Genomic DNA, 23,223 nt, shown 5'->3' with positions numbered 1-23,223 from the left:
TGGAGTCCCAAGCTGGCAGGACAGGAAAGCAGGGGCAGAAGTAGTCTTGGCACATCAGATGGCAGTTCCCAAGGGGGTTTCTGTGATCCAACCCATCAGTCTGTTTCATTAGGAATTGTGTTTATGAGAGATTTCACCAATTATTTACCCCAGTAAGAGTAACAGGTTATTGCATAAGCAAACATAGCTCTCCTCCTGTTGTTTACAATTGAAAGAATAATTGTATTTTTTATAAATATAAATGTCCTCTTTCTCTTGGTCCATCCTACATTCCTGGTGTAAATCCCAAAAGAGCTAACCTTGAAAACACTACCAAGTGGGGTACTTTCTACCAGGACTTGTCCTGTTGAGGTCAGTGGAATTGTTTGTGGCTATAGGCACTACTTTTAGTAAGTGTTTTCAGGATCAGGCCCTAACTTTATAAATTAATGTAAAATGTAATTACTAGAGATGGTCAAGAGCAGCACGGTTCTGGATTTCAAAGCCACTCATGTTCAGGAAAATTTGGATCCAAGGTTTTATTCCAGCCCCTCTAGAGTTGGGTTAGCATGAGTTCTGATCTTGGTTCACTTCCAAATTCTGAACCTTCATCCCCACACCGGTGTCGATGGCTATTCAGTTCATTGGATTTCAGTTTAGCTCCAGATTTTACGAGTTCATCCCCAATTCTAGGGCTAAGCTAGGATTTACAGCTCTTGAGGCAAGAAGTAGAAATATGTACCCTCGCCTTTCTGAATGAGTGCTGAGTGATAAGGAGTAGGTAGCGGTGGGGTGTAATATACATAGTTTATGGTTGGGAACATTAAGTTAAGATGGAGTTAAGGGTGAGACTACGTATCAGTAATTTAGAGGAAAAGACTTTAGAGATATTGTAATTATCCACAAACCAAGCATTTATAAGCCCAGGAAATTCAGAGTTAAGGTTAAACTTAAAAGCAGTCAAAGCCTGTTAAAGCAGTGCAATGCACAGTTAAGGCACCCAAACAACCATAATTCTTTCTTGTAGTAATATCATGCAGTGAACATATGATTATGAGTAAGGTATGTGTTAGTGTTTGTGTCCAAAATTTAAGTGATTTTTTAATGATTTCCTTCCATTTGATTTCCCTCCTTTTCCCCTGCCCGTATGATACCACTCTCCAATTTCCAGACAACTCAAAGTGATAACTGTGAGGGGAGTGAACTTCCCAATTCATCTTAATTGCTCTGCAACAAGGGCCATGAGGGGGCAATGGTTCGCTTTAATTTGGCCCTGATTATTACATTTAGAAAAATCCTAAAAAAATGAATATCCCCTATAACATTCCTCCAGCATCTACATGAACTTAATTCTTAATAAAATAAAATTTAAATCTTCACATGGACATCAATATCAATAGCTATACAAAAGATACTCAGCACAAGCACTGTGACAGAGTAGATATATTTAACAATTACATATATTTCGAATGAGCATAATTTTTATTTATATATGTTATGAATGAAAATTAGTTTATCATTTTTCTTGCCTTGTTTTTACTGGCCCTGTGGCTTGAATTCAGGTTGCTCAGAGCAGATTGGCTTGTCTTTCTAAGCCCAGGGCAGAAACATGAAAGCAATGTGCTCTGTCTCAAGGGACAAAAATAACACTGACTATCTTACTCTTCAGCACTTCAGCCAATTTACTGAGGAGTATTGTTGGCTCTGGCTCACTTCCTGCCTTGAGGCTGGTGTCTTGATACCACCTAATAGAAAATGTTGTTTTCTGCTGCAAGTAAATAGTGCGAGGAAGGGAAATTCAAGTGATAACATTAATTTGCTAGAAGGACACGAGTAGCAAGATAATGTTTGTATTTTAAGCTGTATAGAATGCTGAGAGATGAGACAAGCAATCTGATTGACACAGGGCATGTGTTTTGTAGAAGTGCTTTTCACGTCTGAATTAGTCAATTCCCCTTGCCTGAAGGCTTCTGGAGCTAGGTCCACAAAGGGGACTTAGGCATTGCAGCCCTTAACTACTGGGTGCCCTGCTGCCCAGTGAAATTCACCTTAGTTAGGTGCCTGGGCATTCCCTTATGGCACCAGAAAACAGCAAGCTGAGTGGGGAGCTGCCTGAACTATTCAGGAGTGAAATGTAAAGGAAAGAAAGCAGATCCTCAAAGATACTTAGGTGAATAGTTCCCACTGACTGATAGGCCAGAGGGAAGTGCCTGTTTCTGTTCATGATTTCCAATCAAGAACCCTCTCCTGGAGTTAGGCACCTAAGCAGGTCAACCCTTTCGTGTAAGAAACCAGAGAGAGAGAGAGAGACTCCAATTCCATTGTAGCTAAGAGTCTATTGAGTAGAACACACACCTGGGATGTGGGACACCTGTTTTCCAGTCCATCATTTGCCTGATTTGGAGCATGGACTTGAACCCAGGGCTACACATTCCAGGTGAGTGCCTGAACCCCAGGCTAGTGGATAATCTAGGGTGGGTCTCTCACAATCTCTTCTGCTGAAGCTGTTCTACTCCGTATACGTAAATATTGGACCAGAGAGAGGAGGGTTAGTGAGTGATTCTGTAGCCAGTGCTTAGGGCACTCGCCTGGGGAAAGAATTTCTACTCTCATTACTTCCTGATTCCCAAGCCTAAGTAAGGGTTGAGACTGATTCTCAACCTCTGAGGTTTCAACAAGTATGTGAAAATATGAGATTCTGTATGGTAAACTTAGCTACAATTCTCCCTGTGTTAGAGCACAATGACTGGTTTTCAGCCCTTGATCTTCAGGACATCTGCTTCCATGTGGCAATTTTTCCCAAGCCACAGGAAGTTTCTGAGATTCATAGTGACTGATCAACAACAGCATCAGTCCCACGTGTATTTACCAAATGCATGGTGGTAGTGGATGCATATCTAAGAAGAATGAGATTTCATGTATTTTCTTACCTGGATGATTGGTTACTGAAGGACAAATTCAAAGCACAAGTCCTCTGTCACATCCAGTTCGTGCTATATCTCTTGAATCAACTGAGGTTGATTTTGAACAAACGGAAGTCGATATTAATTCCAACACAAAGAATTGAATTATTTCCTTCCCTACTAGACTCTACAAGTTCAAGGGCTTTTCTATCAAATGAACAATTTGTCTCTCCAGTGCCACTCTTCAGCTATGGTTCGTGTATGTATAAAGTTATTAGTTCATGTAGCTGCATGATCTTATGTAGTCCAGCATGTGAGATTACATCGTCATTCTCTTCGATCCTGGTTGAAGTTGATCTATCTCCCTTGTTGTCAGTCATTAGACAGGCTTATCTGAATGCCATCACCAATCCATCCTTAGAGTAGTGGATAGATCAGAACAAAGTAAGTGAAGATATTCCCTTTGCCTGTCCTCCATTGACCAAGACTGTAGTTACTGATGCCTCCACAATACATTGGGGGCTGTATATAGGGATATTGAAAGTTCAGGATTTGTGGACAGAAACAGGAAGCTTACTTTCATATCAAAGTCCAGAAACTTGAAACAATCATGCCAGGCTTTTCAGGCTCAGATCAAACTTCACATACTTACCAACAACACTACAGCAATGTATTATATGAACAAGAAGGGAGAAGCCCATTCCAACTAGCTCTGTCAGGAGGCAATAAAATTTTGGCACTTTTGCATGAAGGAAGACGTGCAAAAGTGGCATACACTTATCAGGTGCACAGAATTAGCTAGCTGATCACCTCAACAGAAATTTCTCCCAGAATCTCAAGTGGTCCTTGAAGACCAGTGTTCTGAGGTCCATCTTCAGAGTGGGGTATTCTGAAGGTCAATCTATTTGCAACAAAAGACAAGGAGTAGAGTTAATTTTGTTCTCAAACAGGGCTCAGTCCAGGGTCTTTAACTGATGCCTTCTGTCTGAACTGGAAATCAGCAATGGTGTGTGCCTTCCTCCCAGTCCCACTCATTCCTCAGGTTATTCTCAAAATGAAGATGAATCATGCCAACCTGATACTCACTGCACCAGCTTAAGCAAGATGATGTTGATTTTCTGACCTTCACAGTCTGTCTGTTCAACCTCGCAGATCTCCTTCCCAACCTACTGAGACAGCACCACAGTCAGATTTCATATCCAGTGCTGAGCAGCCTGTACCTCACAGTGTGGATGCTGCATGTTTTGATGAGGAGGAAGGACAATGTTCACAAGCAGTTCACCTAGTCCTACTTAATAGTAGAAAAACCTCTACTAAGTCTACCGATTTGGCCAAATGGAAGTGGTTTTTGGTTTGGTTGCTTGCTCAGGGAATTCAGCCTATGCAAGCCCACATTCGGGACATTTTGGATTGCCTTTTACATCTTAAGTCCTCAGGTCTGTATCTCAGCTTGTTGAGTCTCACCACTTAGTGACAATCTCAACATTCCATCCTCCAATCCATGGGAAATCAGTTTTCCCAAGCTCCATGGTAGTAAGATTTTTAAGAAGTGTGGCAAATTGCCGGTACTGTTCTCTGGGTCTCGCGCTTTCTCTTCTCTGGGGTAGGTTCAGGGCGATATTGCTTGCCTCTGAACCAGTTCTTAATCACTCCCCTAGTGTCCTTGGAGGAGGGGAGTGGAGAGGGAGGGACCTGGGCCCGCCCTCTACTCCAGGTCCCAACCCAGGGGCCCTGGGGTTGTGGTGAACCACTTGACTAGCGGTTTCTTCCCCTGGGTTACTTCCCTCTCATACCCGTCAGCTTGTGAAGGGCTTCTCGCCTCTCTTCTATACAAGCCTGGTGCCCCTTACCTAGGGTTTCTGTTGGGCTTCCCAATCCACCGCAGCACTCCTCCAAACCTTCTATTTCTCTCTGGACAAACTCTTCTCTTCTGCAATCTGCACTCTGCTCCAATCCAACCTTTCTCCTTCAACTACCACCCCCTGTCTGACTGAAGCAGGGGTTTATATCCCATGACTGGAGTCAGGTGCTCTAACTGGAGTCAGGTGCTCTAACTGGCCACAGCTGTTCTAGTTAATCTAAAGCAAACCTTCCTCCCTTGGCAGGGAATAGGGCCCCCTGCTAACACTCTTATGCTGCCCTCTGGCCATGCTGTATCACAGAAGGGTTGCCATTTTCCACCTGTAAAAGGAAAGGTTCCCTTATGGGACCTTAATTCTGTGCTGACTGCCCTCATAAAACCTCCATTTGAGCCCTTAGCAACTTGTTCCTGACTCTCCTTTGACAAAAGACAGCCTTTCTTATTGCCATAACATCAGCAAGGAGAGTAAGTGAACTGCTGCAGACCCTAATGAGAGAGCTGCTCTATACACAGTTTTTCAAAGACAAGATGGCCTTAAGACCACAAACAATATTCTTTTCTATTTTCCTAAGCCTCACTCGAATGCAGCACCTTCAGTCACTGGATGTAAGATGATCCTTGACGTTCTATTTGATAAGGAGTAAACCATTTTGTACATTGCCTCGACTTTGTCTCCTATGTGGATTGGTTGAGGGGTCAGGCAGTTTTTGTACAGACGATTTCCAGATGGATCACTTCCTGTATTACAACTGCATATGGCATAGATCAGAACTCTCCTCCACAGAGACTGGGGAGGGCAGGGGGCGGTCATTCGACGAGGGCTCAAGCAGTTTCAGTTGCTTTTCTCAGTGATGTTTCTATGTTGGGCATCTGCAGGCTGTTACCTGGTCTCCCATGCATGCTTTTACCAAACATTACACTATTACGACTGTGTCTCCAGTCAGACGCAAACTTTGGAAGGGCAGTTGCTGTTTAAGTAGACTCTGAGCCCCAACTCCTTCAGTTACTGCTTGTGAGTCACCTGAGTGAATTGCACATCTGAAACCCTCAAAGAATGTAAAATGGTTACTTGTATGTACTGTAACTGTTGTTTTTTGAGATGTGGGTGCAGACATGTATTTCAAGACTCAACCTCTGTCCCTTCTGCATCAGTCTCTCCAGTTTTGGCTTTTGGTGTGAGGGAACTGAGGGAGGTTGGGGCAGCACTGTCCTTAAATAGCCATATGAGGGGCCAAAGAGCGCGTGTGCTGCCCCAATGAGTACTGCTAAGCAAAGTTCTCTGGCTTCGGAGACCTGGGTGCATGCGTGCATACCTGAAGAGAAAACACATCTGCACCCACATCTCAAAGAATAGTTATGGTACAGGTAAGTAACATTTTTTTGTAGGCAGTGTCACCAGGGAGGCTAAGGACCTAATAGGCACTAAGTCTGAATTGCTCTTTCAGCCTTAGGGAAAGTCACTCTAGAATTATCTTGAGTCACACAGGTAGGGCAGTAGAGAAAAGTATAGATTTCCATTTCCAGAACTCTGTCATTTTTTGAACATAACGATTATACTCTGTCAGGAACTTATCTAATTCTTTTTTAACCCCGTTGTAGTTTTCGCATTCACAACATCCTCTGAGAACGAGCTCTGCAGACTCTTTAATGAACATTAAATTCATATGGCTGGTCAAAAAGTCCAAAACCCAATTTCTGGCTTTGTACCAGCTTTGCATGCTGTGAAATAGGAGAGTTAAATTAGTAACAACTGTATGACTTCCATCAGTTTTGTCAGTCAAGAACAAGTGTGTTATGGGGAAAACAAGCTTTGCAGGGAATATGGAAATAATAGAACTACTTGATGCATTGGCACCTTCTTTTAGGTGATTCTATGCAGTAACATTGATTCTTCTTTCATGTGGTCTCTGCACAGTCATACTTGTATGATGTGCCTTCTTGGCACTGCTGAGCTTCAGGAACATTTTGGAAAGTAGAGTTCATTGGGCTACATGAGAACTCTCTTGTAGCACTCAATGTTCGGAACCAAGATTATAAAAGAGAATTGTAACCCTAATTGTCCCAATTTCTTCTTTTCTGCAGCCAGTTGTGGGTGCAGGCACCTTCTCGTCCAAAGCCATTTCTGAAGATTCGTTCTAAAACTTATTTAATTTGTTGTGTATGATAGTAAGTGTTAGGTAGCTTTGCCATTACACATTCAGTGTCCTTAGACACTTATGTCATGGTTAATCACACCACAAAGAATGTGGGTAAGGAAGGCGGATTTAAGCAGTGCGGGCTTCCAAAAGTGGATGTGCACAAATAAGTTGTTTGTTCTGTCTGGGGGAAGCCTATTTCCCCAATTGCTGTTTGGTGTGTAATGACTTTGAGTCCACATTAGCTGGCAGTCGAGGCACAGGACTTTCCGCAACAAAGATGTCTTAAAAGTATGGCCCTGGATTCTGATGTTGGATCAACCATCTACATGTGGGGGAGGGGAGCAAAGAGGCCATCCTTGGCTTCAAGTCAAGCAAACCAAGGGCAATCTGGAACTAAAAATGACAGTTGCTAGACACAACACAGAATCCATAGGTGTAATGCCTACGTATTCTTTAAGAACCAGCTACTGTTCTGCACTGAAAATATCTGTCTGATAAGTGAAATTTCTGGTACTGAATTTTGTTGATTTCAAGGCTGATTTCAGCTCCTAAGCAACCTCTCAGTGCAGGTCCTTCACTGATCCCAGCGACTCCTCAGGCACTTAGGAAGCTTGGTACTAAAAAGGCACCGACTGTTCTGCAGGTACTAGTGATTCCCTTTGAGCTTTGTTGCTCTGGAGCAAAGCCGCATGAGTGTTCCCTTGGTGCAAGGGACGACTTTGATGCTGATTTAAATTAATGCCACAACATAAGCTATCTGAATAGTATCGTCTTCAGTGTTATCTCCTCAACCTCAAGCAGATTCTTTTGAGGGTATACATTGATGCAGCTCTTGGCCCCTCTGTAGCCCTTAAAAAAGAGAGAGAGATGTGCCAAGAGATGTTTGGTGCCAGTGTTCTCAGTATTCCTTTAGAGGAAGAAGACAACACTGAGTCTTGAGAATTTGCTGCTGTGTTGTTTTGCAGTTACATCTACTGGAAGAGTGAGCAGAAGGCTATAATAGCCGATCCTACTGCTACCATAGTCCACAGGAACAAAATTGATTCGGTTCTTCATCCCAAAGTTATACCAGAAGTGATGTCTGAGTTCCAGATGAATCAAACTATTAAGCTCATGGTGAACTTGCCACAACCATACTCTCATCCAGTGGAAACTAGACTCCATAGCCTAGATATCAGTAGGGCTTTGAGTTTTTATTTGGTTAGGACTAAAGCAAATAGGAAGACTGAAGGGGATGCCATTTTCACTCAGCATTAGTCTAAGTAGATTATGCTTTATAAATTGAAATATTAAACATTTGATAGGGTGTCAGTACCTCAGGATCTCAACTCACTCCACCAGGCATAGGGCAGCACTGCTGACGTGCTTCCAGAATGTTTCCTCCTTAGACCTCTGCAGGGCATTTACCTAAAGTTCTGAGCACACTCAGCTTTACTCTCTTGATCTAACATCTAGAACTGATGCTCACTGTGGTAGGGTAATTCTGCAATTCTTATTTATTATAACACCTAAACTACCTCCCAGAGGTAGTAGTGCTCATTAGACCCTCACTAGCTGGAATATGCAGCAACCACCTCAAAGAAGGAAAAATAGTTGCTCTAATAATTATGGTTCTTGGAGGCATGTTGCCTGTGTCTTTATGAAACCTGCCTGCTATCCCCCTTTCCATAGGACTCTTCTTTACAGAAGGAAATGAGAAGAGTAGGGTCACATGGCCCATTTATAGCGTCAGCTCTAAATATTTGGTGCTTCCGGGGAGCACTTATGTAGTACCAACAGTAACTTCTTTTCTAGAAGATTATCAAATCTCATTTTTTCTGGAATTGTATCCCACAAATGTAAATATGCAGAGGCAACACTCTCAAAGAACCCCTGTTGCTATAAGTAACTTTTCCTCTGGCTCATAACAAGCTACTTGTTAACATAGGAGGCAAGAATGCAACTATAGCCATCAAACAACAGAATAGGGGAAATAAAGGGGACACCGTGATTGATTTCCAGAATGAAAGAAGAGGGCTTATCTGGGCTGTGTTTAAAGCTTGCATAATCTGAGTAGGACTTGAGCAGAGAAGAAACCTGGCTGGGGTAAATACCCCCACGGGGAAAAGGAGAAGATAAAATATAACACTATTAAATATTTGTTTTAATTTTCTGTACCACTTGTTTTGATGGGATAGGAGAACAACAACACACGCTTTCAGTGCCTTGACTGTTGGTGTGGTGCTTGAAATAACTGCATATTTTCACACACATGCTTTCTTCCTTCATTACCCCCAAACAATCACTCTGAGCTACTATTTTCCTTTGATATCTGAAGCTTGCATACCCCTTTTATGACTCCTGTTACCAGATTTGCCCGTTACCTTGGGATATGCTCATTTATTCGGGTTACTTTTCTGGGGAAGGGGATTCTGTAAGTCTATCAATGTACAGCTTGTGTCACTTGTGCGTTCATGTGGAGCTCTACTTCTCCCTTCTACAAGTCCCCTCCCAATGGAGCTATCCTGCAGGACCTAGGTTCCCTAGGCATGTTTTTCTTCAGCCCGAGAACCGGATGAACACACACCCAGCCACACATTCATTAACAGAGCAAGTCTGAGCGGACCGGGTCAATCAGCACTGTCAAGCTGACCCCTTATATGTCCCTGGACTCACTGGGCTGGATGAAGCAGCACTTTCAGCTGTACTCTTATGTGTCCAGAATTCAGCACGTCCCTATCCCCCACCTTCACAACACAATTTAATTGGCAGTAACTACTTGATGAGCAACCCACAGTATTTTGGGCACTGCAGGGATCTTTAGCTAAGTAAAAGCAACTTGCCTGCAGAGTGAATGGGAAGCTAAAAACACAAAAAGATAAGGTTCAGCCAGCAGAGAGAGAAGCAACCAGCTTCAACCATACAAGTATTTTATTGAATACTGATATAACTACACAAGGAGGGCTAAGGTTAAATACTAAGGTAGAAAAAGGAAAAATGAAAAGAGAGAGAGAGAGAGAAAGGGGATCTCGCACTCCCTGAAGCTTGGACATGGTCGGAGTTTCGCCAGAACTGATGCCTGGTAGCTGAGGGTCCTGAGGCAGGAGCAGGCAGAATCCAGCACGATCAGTCAGGAGAGTATGGAGTCCTAGTGGAACTGAATGCAGAGTTTGGATCTGAGCATCAGAACGCTGATGGAGGGTGAGTAGGGATTTTTGTAGAGAATACAATTGTTCAAGGAGAACAATGAGATTTTGTTTATAGGTAAGGCTGATTACAAGGGTTTTGTCTTTAGACTAGACAAAAGGAGTTATCACTCTTGCTATGGGTGGTGATTTCTTCAGGAGTTCACAATCAACTGGGCGGCTTCACTATTGATTCAATTAGGGATTCTTACTAGAATTTGGTCTGATAAATTGCTGAGCTTGGGTGTGTGCAGACATAGTTTATTAAGCATCTGGAGCAGAGATTCCCATGATGCAGTGCTTTCCTGCTTTTTCTGGTCCCAGAATTCAGTGTAGTTCTTGGTTCTCCATTCTGTATGCAAATTGAGATGTCTTCCTGTCCCATCTTTCATGCAGATAAGGCTAGGGGAGTTGTCTCTGCTCTCCATTCTGTATGCTAATAGGGATGTTTTAATCTTGTCACTCTTGTCAGGAGGGGTCTAGGTGTGTCTCCCAACGCCCTTCACTGCTCTCTGCAAGTTCTTTTCTCTGATGGATTTTGGTTTAAGCAGAGGCTGAGGGGTAGGGGAGAGAGTCTTTCATGAGTCAGGCTGGATACTGCACCCTAGTTCCCCAAGAACACAGAGGTGTCTGATATCACTGCCCAATAAGAATTTTGGTGAAAGGCACAAGACATCTCCTTTCCACCATGTGCACTGCATAGACCAACATTGTGATACATCCAAGAAGCTGGATATCCATGATTACTCCTGAACTGGATTGTCAAAGTGGTAGGCTACCTCCTCACTACATGACCAACACCCTACTGTAATCTTTTGAAATGTGATATTTATTAGACATATTTATTACATATCAGTAAGAATGGTTTTGAAAGGTGAAGTCATCAGAGCTATATTTTTCCTTTGGAGATGATATCAGGTTGTTAAAACATAATCCCTATTTTAAGTTAGATCATCTACAGACAACAACATTAAATTAATATTGAGATTCATGTTTACCAACGTTTCATTTAATGTAGACTAGTCCACTGATCTAAAGCAACAAAACTTTTTAAAAGCCTGATTAGTCAAGTATGTAACTAGGCAGAATTGACTTGTTTCTCAATTAGCTTACTTTTATGGTTGAAGCATGCTGCATATGTTTGCTGACAAAGTCCCTTATAGGATATAAAAATATATCCATTTTCTGCTTCCAGAGACACTGTATATAGACGCTTCTGTTTTGCTCATTGATATTCACTGACAGAGAGAATAAACTATGCCCAGTAAAATATAAACTCTTTTGTCGAGAGTTTTTGACAACAAATAAAAAATACAGCCTTCTAAGAAGTAGTTTGACTATATTTCATTTTTATAACACTTTTGTATCGATTTATTGTAAGAAATAGTAAAATATCTTGTGATTTCATATTAATTAACTAACTTCTGTTCATAGGTCATGTGCTTGAGAAAGAGAGCTCCTAAAATAATTGCAGTTTAACCACTGTAATGCCATTGAGTGGACTAGAATTACTGTGTGAAATGTCATGGTATACTTTAATTTAATTACAGCATATCTCTGAAGTTAACCCTTAAAGCATTTTTATTTTGCAGACTATCACCCAAATAAATGCTTAGGGGGGCATGTACATGTTATGTACAGTCTCCAGATGATTAACTTTTATCACAATTGTAATCTGGTTTCAGTGTTATCAAACAAAGTAGTAAAAAGGCTGAAGTCTGGGTGTGTTGTTTTAAGTTCTGATGCACTAAAAGGAAGAAAAAGGTTATTACTGGGATTTATACAATAGCATCTGCATGAAACTCACAGGTCCATGTAGCTAATTTAAATTTACTTACCTTATTGCTTTTAAAACAGTGTGAGTGATTTCTTCCATTAACACACAACCCTTCAAATTAGAATAAAAAGTTTAATGGCCTAAATACAGTGCAGTGCTCTTTGAGAAGCCGATTTTTTAAACTAGTATTTCCTTGTTATGCCCTTGGTATTTCATAACTGTCCTGTTTAAGCACTGAAGCAATTAGTTTTGAGAAGGGTGATTCTTCAGGGTCCACTGCTTTCCTGCCTTTCATTTGCCGAAGCTGTACATTTTAATGAAGTTGTTTCATCTATGTTGCCAAACACTAGAATTTTGCTGCTTCAATTCTAATTATCTCTGTTGGCAAATGCTATGTTTTATTAAAGCTGTCAAGTGCACTGTTCATTAAGTGTCCACACTATGTGGTGTCGTGCACACAAATTAGATCAGCTTTGCTCATTGATGGATTATTTAGAAGTTAAATATTTTCTACATAAACCTTACAAATCTAGCCTAACAGCCATCAGTGACACCTTAGGTGTAGGTAAGGCATAATACCTGTGGCATCATGACACCTAGCCATAATTCATTTTATATATATATATATATATATATATATATATATATATATAATAGTTTTACTAATACACCTCTACCGCAGTATAACGCTGTCCTTGGGAGCCAAAAAATCTTACCATGTTATAGGTGAAACCGCGTTACATTGAACTTGCTTTGATCCACCGGAGAGCTGCTTTACCGCGTTATATCTGAATTCATGTTATATAGGGTCACGTTATATCAGGGTATATGTGTGTGAGTGTATATGCATATGTATATATATAGAGAGAGTAAAACTTCAGTAATCTAGCTGAGTATACTATTTTGCTCTAAGTTGAACACCTAAAATAATAATTTATTTACTGAGAGTATTTTTCTCTCTTAGATACCTAGAATTACATCCCAAAATCTAGAATTGTGTAGGTTATAGTACGATAAACTTCATTTGATACTGCTTTAATAGAGGCAAAGGCACCTGTGCAACAATCTTTCTTTAGAGAGTTATATAACACAGTTGATTGATTCCCATTTTAAGAAATATGGCTTAATTTAAGTGCTACTAACTTTGTAGATGCAGAAGATTGCAATGCTGCACAAGTACCAAGTTCTCTGTTACAATTGTACACCTCTACCCTGATATAGCGTGACCCGATATAACACGAATTCGGATATAACGCGGTAAAGCATCGCTTCGGCGGATCAAAGCAAGTTTGATATAATGTGGATTCACCTATAGTGTGGTAAGATTTTTTTGGCTACTGAGGACAGCATTATATCGGGGTAGAGGTGTATATTTAAAAAGGTGAACTTGATTACAAGATATTTACATCAAATATATAGTGCTTTGGTCTCAGAATGATAAATTTATTATACTTCCACAGAAAGTATTTGACACCGAGTGTCATCTGTCATTTTGTCATAAACAGTGATCTTTTTACTAGCTTTGCATTTTTGTTTCTCTTAGGAACTGGTTTTCTACAGAATATATCATTGGTTAATTTTGTTGTGAATAAAGTATATCTTCTTGGTGTTTATTAATTGTTCTCCAAGCATGGCTATCAGATGAACATGTATCTTGTTGATGTATTAGTAATGCTTATCTGAAAACTTGAAGTCCTCCTAAGAATATATTTCAAAATTGCTTTTCAATAGCATTGCCATATGACATGACTTTTTTGTTTTGTTTACTTTATTTTTTTAAAGGAGTTTACATTTATACCTTCCAACATTGTATTTAAATATATCAGCCTATATTTTAGGCTTTGCATTATATCCTAAAGTCAAGCAGACGCTTGAGGAAAGTCAGTTCCAGAGTCAAGAGACCCTCACTGAGAATTCCCAGCTACTAACCACATGATGGTTACATCTAGGCTCTCAAATGCTCTACCTTATCTCAAATACTGTGATGATAATATGTGGAAAGAGAGGTTGTCTCTCTGATAGTGAGGACCCAAGCCATTCAGGGCTTTATAGATAAGAGACAACAACTTGAATTGCACCTAGAAGTTGAATAGGAAGGAACTATTTTAAGAAAAGCAGTAACATATTCCTTGTGACTGTTACTAGCTAACAGTCAACCAGTTGCATTCAGCACCATCTGTAACCTCTGAGTGGTCATCAAGAATATTCCAAAGTAGGACATATTCCCATTATTGTGGTAATAGCAGACCTGAGAGAGAAGGTCACAGATGTCTGTTCAGGGGAGGTAGCTGAGATTAAGTTGCTCTTGGCCCCCAGAACTAGCTGGGATTCCAGAGAAAGACTGTGGTCTTAGAGCGGGGTTCTCATATTGGGGGGATCGTGAGCTGTCAGCCTCCACCCCAAATCCCACTTTGTCTCCTGCATTTATAATGGTGTTAAATATATTTAAAGTGTTTTTTAATTTATGAGGGGGGTTGCACTCAGAGGCTTGCTGTGTGAAAGGGGTCACCAGTACAAAAGTTTGAGAACCAGTGTTTTGGAGCATCAAGTTGCAAATTGCATGGCTAAACCCTGTATTTAATGGGGTCTGAAGTCATTTTCACCATACTCTTGAAATCCTTTCCCTTCCTCTAACCTACAGTCATTATTTCAGATTTGTACAAATTAAGATTCAGCTAATTTACTTTTATGCAAATCCTAATGCTAGGAAGCAGGCAAAAACTGACCCCGCATCATCCATTTCTGGTAGAAAGAAGAAATGTTGCTGCATGTCATCTGTATACTAAAAACACTGTAGCCAGAGTTTCAGAAATAATTCCCATTTGAGCACACATTCAATCCACTGTTTTTTGAACATCCCAACTGAGATTTAAAATATTTTAATTGTACTCATATTTGGCACAGATTTGACACCACCCTTGTCACAAGCTCATAGTGTTCCTGTACTAGTTTCTAGTTGTCAAGCTAATTATTACTAATCACACCACAATTTTTCACACCTTTCAGATTGATTACAACATATTTTAAGGACAGCGGAGACAAAACATTTTTCTTGTGATCAAGAACACCTTGAATTTAGCAATATAGATTATTCTGTCACTTCATTGAAACAATCTGTCAACAATGAGCCTCACTGAGAATCATGAAGCTATATGTGTAAATATGGGTGTCCTCCATGTATTATATATTAATTAGGACTGTCAGTCGCAGTTAACTCACACATTTAACTAAAAAAAAAATTAGTCATGATTAATCGTGGTTTAATTGCACTGTTAAACAATAGAATACCAATTAAAACATATTAAATATTTTGGGTGGTTTTGTATATTTTCAAATATATTGATTTCATTTACCACACAGAATGCAAAGTGTACAGTGCTCACTTTATTTTTATAAAAAATATTTGCATTGTAAAAATGATAAAAGAAATAGTGGTTTTCAATTCACCTCATACAAGTACCTACTTCTGGTGGCATTCTGCACCAAAAAATTAAAAATGCTGTGCACAATATTTTAAAATTATTCAAAATTCTGCAAGTTTTATTTGTCAGTGAACAAATGCAGAGGCTCTAGCATGGCAGTGGGGGGCACAGGCCACTGGCTGCATGAAGGTGGAAGATCACCCTGCAGCCTCCCAACTCAAGGACATGGACTCAGTGGTGAGGCTGCACCTGACCCTGACACAGCACAAGGCCTGAGCCTGCCCCAGAAACACCCTGGGGCCCTGCCCCTCTGCTCCAGGTGCACCAGATGTGGGGCAGGCAGGCTCAAACAGGCAGAATCCAAGTATGGAGGGACTCATTCTGGGGGGATCCAGGAGTGGGGTGGGAGGATTCTGTGTGGGACAATCTGGGTGCAGACAGCTCAGTGGGGGGTTTAGGAATGGGGGGATCTGGATGCACAGAGGCTCCTTAGGGAGGTTCCAGGTGCAGGGGTAATGGAACTCTGCGGGGGCTTCGAGGTGAAGGTGGTTGGGGCTCAGCAGAAGGGTCTGGGTGCTGGAGGAGTGGGGCTTGGTGGGGTGGAGGTCTGGGTGCAGCTAGTTGGGGGTCAGTGGTGTTGGGGTCAGGATGTGGGGGCTCAGGGTGGGGCATCAGAATGGGGATTTGCGTGCAGGGATCCCATAAGTGACCCCTCCCCACAGCTGAGGAATGATGGAGGAGGAAGCAGGGGAGGATGATGACCTTCCTGCAGCTGGGGGAGGTTTTTGGGGGTGGGTCTGACACAGCCCCAGCCACTCCTTGCAGAGGAAAAGGAAATCCCATCCTCTCCTGCCTCCAGCCTAGCTAGGACTAGCAGCTGATCCTACTCAGGGTAGGAGCCACTGGCTGGAGTGTCCCCAGCCCCATGGTGATTTACCTCTCCACCAGCTGCTCTCAGTGCCTGAAACATTGTACCTGTGCTGCCAGAGAGTGATGTGTGACTGCTCTTGCAGCTTCCCTTTGCTTCCCTGTCAGAAAGTCATTTTTCTTCAGGGAAGCAAAGAAAACTGGGCAACATGAATTCTGCGCACGTGCAGTGGCACAGAATTTCCCTCAGGAGTAAAGTACCATAATGTAATCTCTTTATCGTGAAAGCACAATCGAAAGTGTAGATTTTTTTTGTTACATATCTACACTCAAAAGCAAAATAATGCAGAACTTTAGAGCCTGCAAGTCCACTTCGTCCTACTTCTTGTTCAGCCAATTGCTAAGAGAAACAAGTTTGGTTACATTTACGGGAGATAATGCTGCCCACTTCTTATTTACAGTGTCATCTGAAAGTGAGAACAGACATTCTCATGGCATTTTTGTAGCCAGCGTTGTAAGGTATTTACGTGCCAGATATCCTAAACTTTCGTATGCCCCTTCATGTTTTGGCCACCATTCCAGAGGACATGCTTCCATGCTGATGACGCCTGGTAAAAAAAAATAATGCGTTAATTAAATTTGTGACTGAACTCCTTGGGGGAGAATTGTATGTCTCCTGCTCTGTGTTTTACCTGCATTCTGCCATATATTTCATGTTATATCAGTTTCAGATGATGACCCAGCATGTTGTTTGTTTTAAGAACACTTTCACTGTAGAGTTGACAAAACACAAAGAGAAGGTACCAATGTGAGATTTCTAAAGATAGCTACAGAATTCAACCCAAGATTTAAGAATCTGAAGTGCCTTCCAAAATCTGAGAGGGATGAGGTGTGGAGCATGCTTTCAAAAGTCTTAAAAGATCAGCAGTCCAATGTGGAAACTACAGAACCCGAACCACCAAAAAAGAAAATCGACTGGTGGCATCTGACTCAGATGATAAAAATGAACATGCACTGCTTTGGATCATTATCAATCAGAACCCATCATCAGCATGGACTCATGTCCTCTGGAATATTGGTTGAAGCATGAAGGGATATATGAAGTTTTAGCACATCTGGCACAGTGTCATGTGAACACCTGTTCTCACTTTCAGATGATATTGTAAACAAGAAGCAGGCAGCATTATCTCCTGCAAATGTAAACGAACTTGTTTGTCTGAGCGATTGGCTGACCAAGAAATAGGACTGAGTGGACTTGTAGGCGCTAAAGTTTTACATTGTTTTATTTTTGAATGCAGTTATTTTTGGTACATAATTCTACATTTGTAAGTTCAACTTTCATAATAAAGATATTGCAGTACAGTACTTGTATTAATTAAATTGAAAAATACTATTTTATTTTTACAGTGCAAATATTTATAATAAAAAATAAAGTGAGCACAATACACTTTGTATTCCATGTTGTAACTGAAATCAATATATTTGAAAATGCAGAAAACATCCAAAAATATTTATATAAATAGTAGTCTCTTATTGTTTAACAGCACAATTAATCGTGATTAATCGCTTGACAGCCCTAATATTAACCTTAATATTACATTTATGAAAAATCTTGCCCCCTGGTGTATTTAGTCACAAAATAACAAAAGTATCTCATGGCTTTCTGTGTCACCTCAAACTAAAGCTAAATAATATGAGAATAGTCTGTAAGAGAAATGTATTGTAGTGAAAATATACATCAATTCTGAATATGAGGTGATTAGAGGTTGGTAAAGTTCTAATCCAAATTTAAAAGTTCAGGGTTGTCCAGTTTTTTTTTTCCAACTCATCTGTGACAAAATGGCACATGTGAAGTTCAGATCTGAGGTTTTAGTGCAGGTAATAGCCTCTTAAACAACCTTTGTAAGAGGTCATGGTACTGTAATTGTCACTGTGCTATAATCATTAAGTTAAATTTTAAAGGAATTGGATAATATTTCCCATTACATTTTGCAAGAAATAGTCTACTGTTAAACTTGAAATAAGAAAATGTATTGGAAGATGTTTTATTTGTTGTTTAATTTTATTTGTATTACAGGAGCACCAGGACAGTGTGCTGGGTAATACCATGCACAGTGTAATTGCATTACTGAATAATCTGGTTGCCCACAAAAATACAAACATGACTTTACTTTATGAACAAGGTATGTGTTTCTTATATTTAGCGTCCTTCTCACTGCAAATATTTCCTTACTTGTGTATCGTAGCATGAGCTTTTCTACTTAGTGTACTTAATTATGTACTGTAGCTGACAGCTCCTAAAGGAGTGACTAAGTGAAATCTAAATTGTACCTTTAAGGCACAACTTTGTGTAAGGGTGGTACAGAGCCCAGAGCAGATGAACTTTGATTGTATCTGGTCCTTGCACACCTGGAGCATTCTCCCTACCTTCCTACTTACACCTGTGTAAGGGCCAGTCACTATGACTATAAACTTCTTTCTTACTAATTAATGTCCCAATCCTACATTGTCATGTGTATGGGCTGCCTGATGCACCCAAGACAAGCCCCATTGACTTCAGTGATTCTAAATATGAAAATCATTACACATCTAAATAAAAGACAGATTCTGTATTAAAATGTATTGAAATAGAGAATTTGGCTTCAGTTTACAAGATGTAGTGAGAAATTTCTGTTGTTGAAATGAGAATACATTTGTTTGAAAGTTTATCTATGAATTTTGCATTTTGCTAGCATAGACCATTTTTAATTACTTATTACCAATAGTACCTAGTAATAGTTGGCTTTGTGAGTAAGGAAACATTAACAGGCCAACAAGACAAAATCTGCAACACTGCACCTGAATAGTTGTCACTTGTGTTATCATAATTCTGTGAATTTGACTGTAAACTGTTTGGAGCAAGTTCTTTCTTTTGTATGTTGTATAGAGCTTCAGGCGTATACAGACTGCTGTGTAAATAATAATGATATATTAGAACTTCAAACAGAAGTTATGGGTTTACAGGCTGGATGCAGAAATTACTGGATGAGGTTCTAAGGACCTATCTTGTACAGGAACTCAGACAGTTTCAAAATGGCCCCTCTTGACCTTAAAAATGTATAAATAATTAAAATATTAAAATCCTGGTGCTAATAGTATTTTTATCAGTTTAGGACATGTACTTAATTGAAATGTTGCATGTAAACAGGTTACTCCTAATACAGAGAAAGCCCTTCTGTTCTGTTTAATTTTAAAATTAATTTCATTAGCACTTTAAAACTGACTACTCGCTAGTGCATATGCACTGATCTTTTTATAATTTTTAATACAACTTTTTGTATTAACAGTATTACAGCCTAAATTATAGAATCACATAAGTTATAATTCACAACACCTGGAAAATATTTTTAAATAAACTCCTCACTATATGTATTTCCTCATTAAACTCAAAAAGGCACCCTAATTTCTTAATAAACATTGTTGATTTCCACATACCTAAGTACGAAATCATTTAAATAGGTATGTACAGATCAGAAAACCTATATATGAGCTGTTTAACATTTGTTTTTGTTTTTTGTTATGTTTTTTTATTAGTCATATGCAGTGATGAGCTGCCAAAATCTTAACAACTGGTTGCCTATAAAAAGTTCTGATTTAAGGAATGCGCCACAGTATGTATTTTTTGTACCAATAGGGTTACCATATGCCCATATTTTCCCAGGAGGGAATTTTAAAAATTCCTCCCGGATGGCGATTTAAAAACCAAAAAGCCTGACATTTCTAGGAAAATACGGATGTATGTTAACCCAACCTAAAGTTCTTCTTTAAAAAGATGAGCCTGAACTAGAAATAAGCTCTGTTTCACATGTGTGAGTCCCCGCCACTCCCTGGGGGTGTGCTAGGGTGACCAGATGTCCCAATTTTATAGGGACAGTCCCAATTTCTGGGTCTTTCTCTTATATAGGCTCCTATTACCCCCCACTCCCATCCCAATTTTTCACACTTGCTGTCTGGTCACCCTAGGGTATGCACATGAGTGGATCCCAGCTACTCCCTGCCCCTCTCATTGAAGCAGGTGTGCAGGGTTACTGCCCTGGGAACTGCAGGGCACCAGTGGACATGGGGCTGGCTGCAGACAGGAGTGTGGGGCAGGGCTAGCTGGAGACAGGAGGGTGCGGGGTTGGTTGGAGACAGGAGGGTGCGGGGCTGGCTGGAGACATGGGGGTGCGGGGCTGGCTGGAGGCAAGGGGGTGCGGGACTGGCTGTGGGCAGGGCAAGGGGTGCGGAGCTGGCTGGAGATGGGGGTGTAGGGTTGGCTGGAGGCAGGGCAGGGGTGTGCGTGGCTGGCTGGCTTCGGGCAGGGACACAAGGGACTGTGGCAGGGGTTGGCAGAGCTGGAGACAGAGGAGTACGGGGCTGGCTGGCTTCAGGCAGGGCAGGGTGTGCGGCAGGGGCTGGCTGCAGGCAGGGCAGAGGGTGCGGCAGGGGCTGGCTCCGGGCAGGGCAGAGGGTGCGACAGGCTGGCTGCAGGCAGGGCAGGGTGTGCGGCAGGGGCTGGCTGCAGGCAGGGCAGAGGGTGCGGCAGGGGCTGGCTCCGGGCAGGGCTGTAGGGGAGTGTGACAGGGTTGGCTGGAGACAGAGGAGTGCAGGGCTGGCTGGCTTCAGGCAGTGGAGTGCAGCAGGGATTGGCTGGAAACAGGGCAAGGGTTGTGGCAGGTGCTGGCTGCGGGCAGGGCAGGGGGTGTGGGGCTGGTGCAGGCAGGAGGTGTGGGACTGGCTGCAGGCAGGGCAGGGGGTGTGGGGCTGATGCGGGCAGGGGAGGGGGTGCAGCAGGGGCTGGCTGGAGACAGGGGCTGGGGACCCACCAGGCAACAGTGGAAGCCCCAGGGACAGGGGTTGGGGGAGCAGCAGCAGCAACAGGGCCAGGTGGCGGCTCACATGGCTCCCACAGCGCAGCACCTCTGGCGGCCGGGGGAGGAATTAAACACTTCCCGGCCGGAGCCCATCAAAGCCACAGCGCCCCCTTCTCGCTGGGAAGTGGGATAACAAGCCGTTCTAAAGCTGCTTCAAAATTTAACAACCGGTTCACACGACCAGCTCCAGCTCACCACTGCTCATATGTAGTTTGTAATTCTTTGAAAGACTTTGCCTTTTAAAAAAAAGTATAAAATAATACATTTAAATTACGTTAGGACTCCCCAGCAAGCATCATGCCCCTGCCTGTCTCCGTGTAGTCTGCTGGGATCCATTCTCATTTACTTTTCACATTACTTGGCAATGTGCTAGCTTTTTCCCTCCTCTAATCTACTTTGTGTCTCATCACTCAGGGTAGTTTGTGGCTTGAGGAATTGGGCTAGAAATGTTATTGAAGGCAGATGGGAGAGTCCCAACTGGGATTGGGTATGACTAGTTGGGGCTCACCGCATTTCAGTGCCTTTACCTGGATGTACTTCACAGCAACCAGAAACCATTTCTCTGTCTTAGCCAGTTCCTAAGGGTGCTGAGACTATCTTCAGGGTACTAAATACCTGAAGCATAGCCAGTGTCTTATTGATTGAGGGCCTAATCCTAAAGTTCACAACTTCTGAAACCCAAGTCTATAAAATAATTACAGAAATACTGATCTCTAGTAATGATGGACCTGAAAGTTCTACTGTCCAAGTGAAGGTGGGAAGAAAGCTGTCCCAAAGCAAAAGAGAGGACTTGGTTACCTTTTCTCATTTCCCACTGTGACCAGGGTCCTGGGAGAGCCAGCTGAGGTCACTCAATTAGGGTGAACTGCAAAGAATGGGGCAGACAATCCCCAAAGCTGGTGGATATTTTAATATTTAGATTTAACAAGACAGCACAAAACAGCTTCTTTGTTACCTCACTAGTTGCCCAGAAGCCAACAACCCAGTTCTCTCAAAGTAACCCAGCCTCAGACCTCCACCCAGATACCCAAGTCAGGAATGATGAAGATTACCAAAAATCTTATTTCATCATATAAAAAAGAAAAGTTTCTACCAATCCCAAAAGATCGGACACATTACCTCCCAGGATAATGAATATTCCAGATTTTACCCAAAAACATACTTACAGCCAATTCTTATTAACTAAACTAAAATTTATTAAAAAAGGAGAGAGAGAGTATGGTTAAAATATCAGTATACATACAGACATGAGTTCAGTTCTTGAGTTTCAGATTCATAGCAGAGATGATGAGCATTGTAGCTGCAAAGAGTTCTTTCAGAAATAGTCCATAGGTTATAGTCCATTGTTTATATTTCAAGGTGGTCCAGTTAGAACTGGGATCTCAGTCCTTGTGACTTAGGCTTCCCCTGCATGAAACCTCAAGCAGATCTGAGATAAAAAGGATTGGGACCCAAACATCTTTTATACAATTCAGGCCTTCTTTGACAGGTTGGAGTCCCTTGGGGAACAATAGGCTCTCATTTCCTAAGCATTGTAGTTGATTATTCACACAGACTAACTTAAGGCAAATGCCTGTTTTTCCATCATTCACAGTTGATTTACTATCCACTTCAAAAAGAGATGAATACAGCGATATCCCATGTTTACAGTTCATTTAAATGCCAGGATGGTTCTTGGATCTCTGAATTAACAGAATACAGCACAGAAAGGGACTGTTGATTACATTGTTGACCACTATCCATATATATGTAAATACACAAAAACACAGACGTCATGTTCCCATATGTCTTTAAGGTTTGACTTTGAATCATTTATCCTGCAGGACGCTTAACCCTTTCTGGCCATGTGTCACACCCACAATAACTTTAGAATTCTTTCCTGTTGCATAAAGACATTTTAAAATTTGTATGGCGCTATCTCAAGTTCCTGATTTGTTGTCATCTTTGTACACAGAGCAGGACATGATCTTGTAGTCTAGGAGATAATATTCTGTCTGTGACCTTGAGAGAGTCTCTCTCTCAGTTTCAGTTTTCCCATCTGTAAAATAGGGCATTTTATAGTTCTTTAAAGATCCTACCCTAGAGGATTCTTATCCCATGGTTTCAGCTCCCTAGCCAAGACAAGTGGAGCTCCCTATGCTCTTGAAGTATTTTGGTCCATGGGGCAGTAATAGTGGGATAGAGCATAACAGGTAGTTAATGTTCTCTTGCTTCCCCACA

The 23,223-nt window shown here is 41.5% G+C and overlaps 1 protein-coding gene across 1 annotated transcript in view; it reads left to right on the top strand.

Annotated features, from left to right (window-relative positions):
- Window positions 1–23,223, top strand: part of ULK4 (unc-51 like kinase 4) — a 467,406-nt gene that overhangs the window by 291,737 nt on the left and 152,446 nt on the right. Inside the window, exon 32 of the mRNA XM_075062527.1 lies at window positions 18,189–18,294. Within this exon, the coding sequence (XP_074918628.1) occupies window positions 18,189–18,294 (106 nt within the window). The remainder of the gene's footprint in view (window positions 1–18,188; window positions 18,295–23,223) is intronic.

The sequence above is a fragment of the Chelonoidis abingdonii genome, chromosome 2 (genome assembly GCF_003597395.2).
Source record: "Chelonoidis abingdonii isolate Lonesome George chromosome 2, CheloAbing_2.0, whole genome shotgun sequence".
Taxonomy (NCBI): domain Eukaryota; kingdom Metazoa; phylum Chordata; order Testudines; family Testudinidae; genus Chelonoidis; species Chelonoidis abingdonii.
This window is presented reverse-complemented; position numbering and strand designations above follow the sequence as displayed.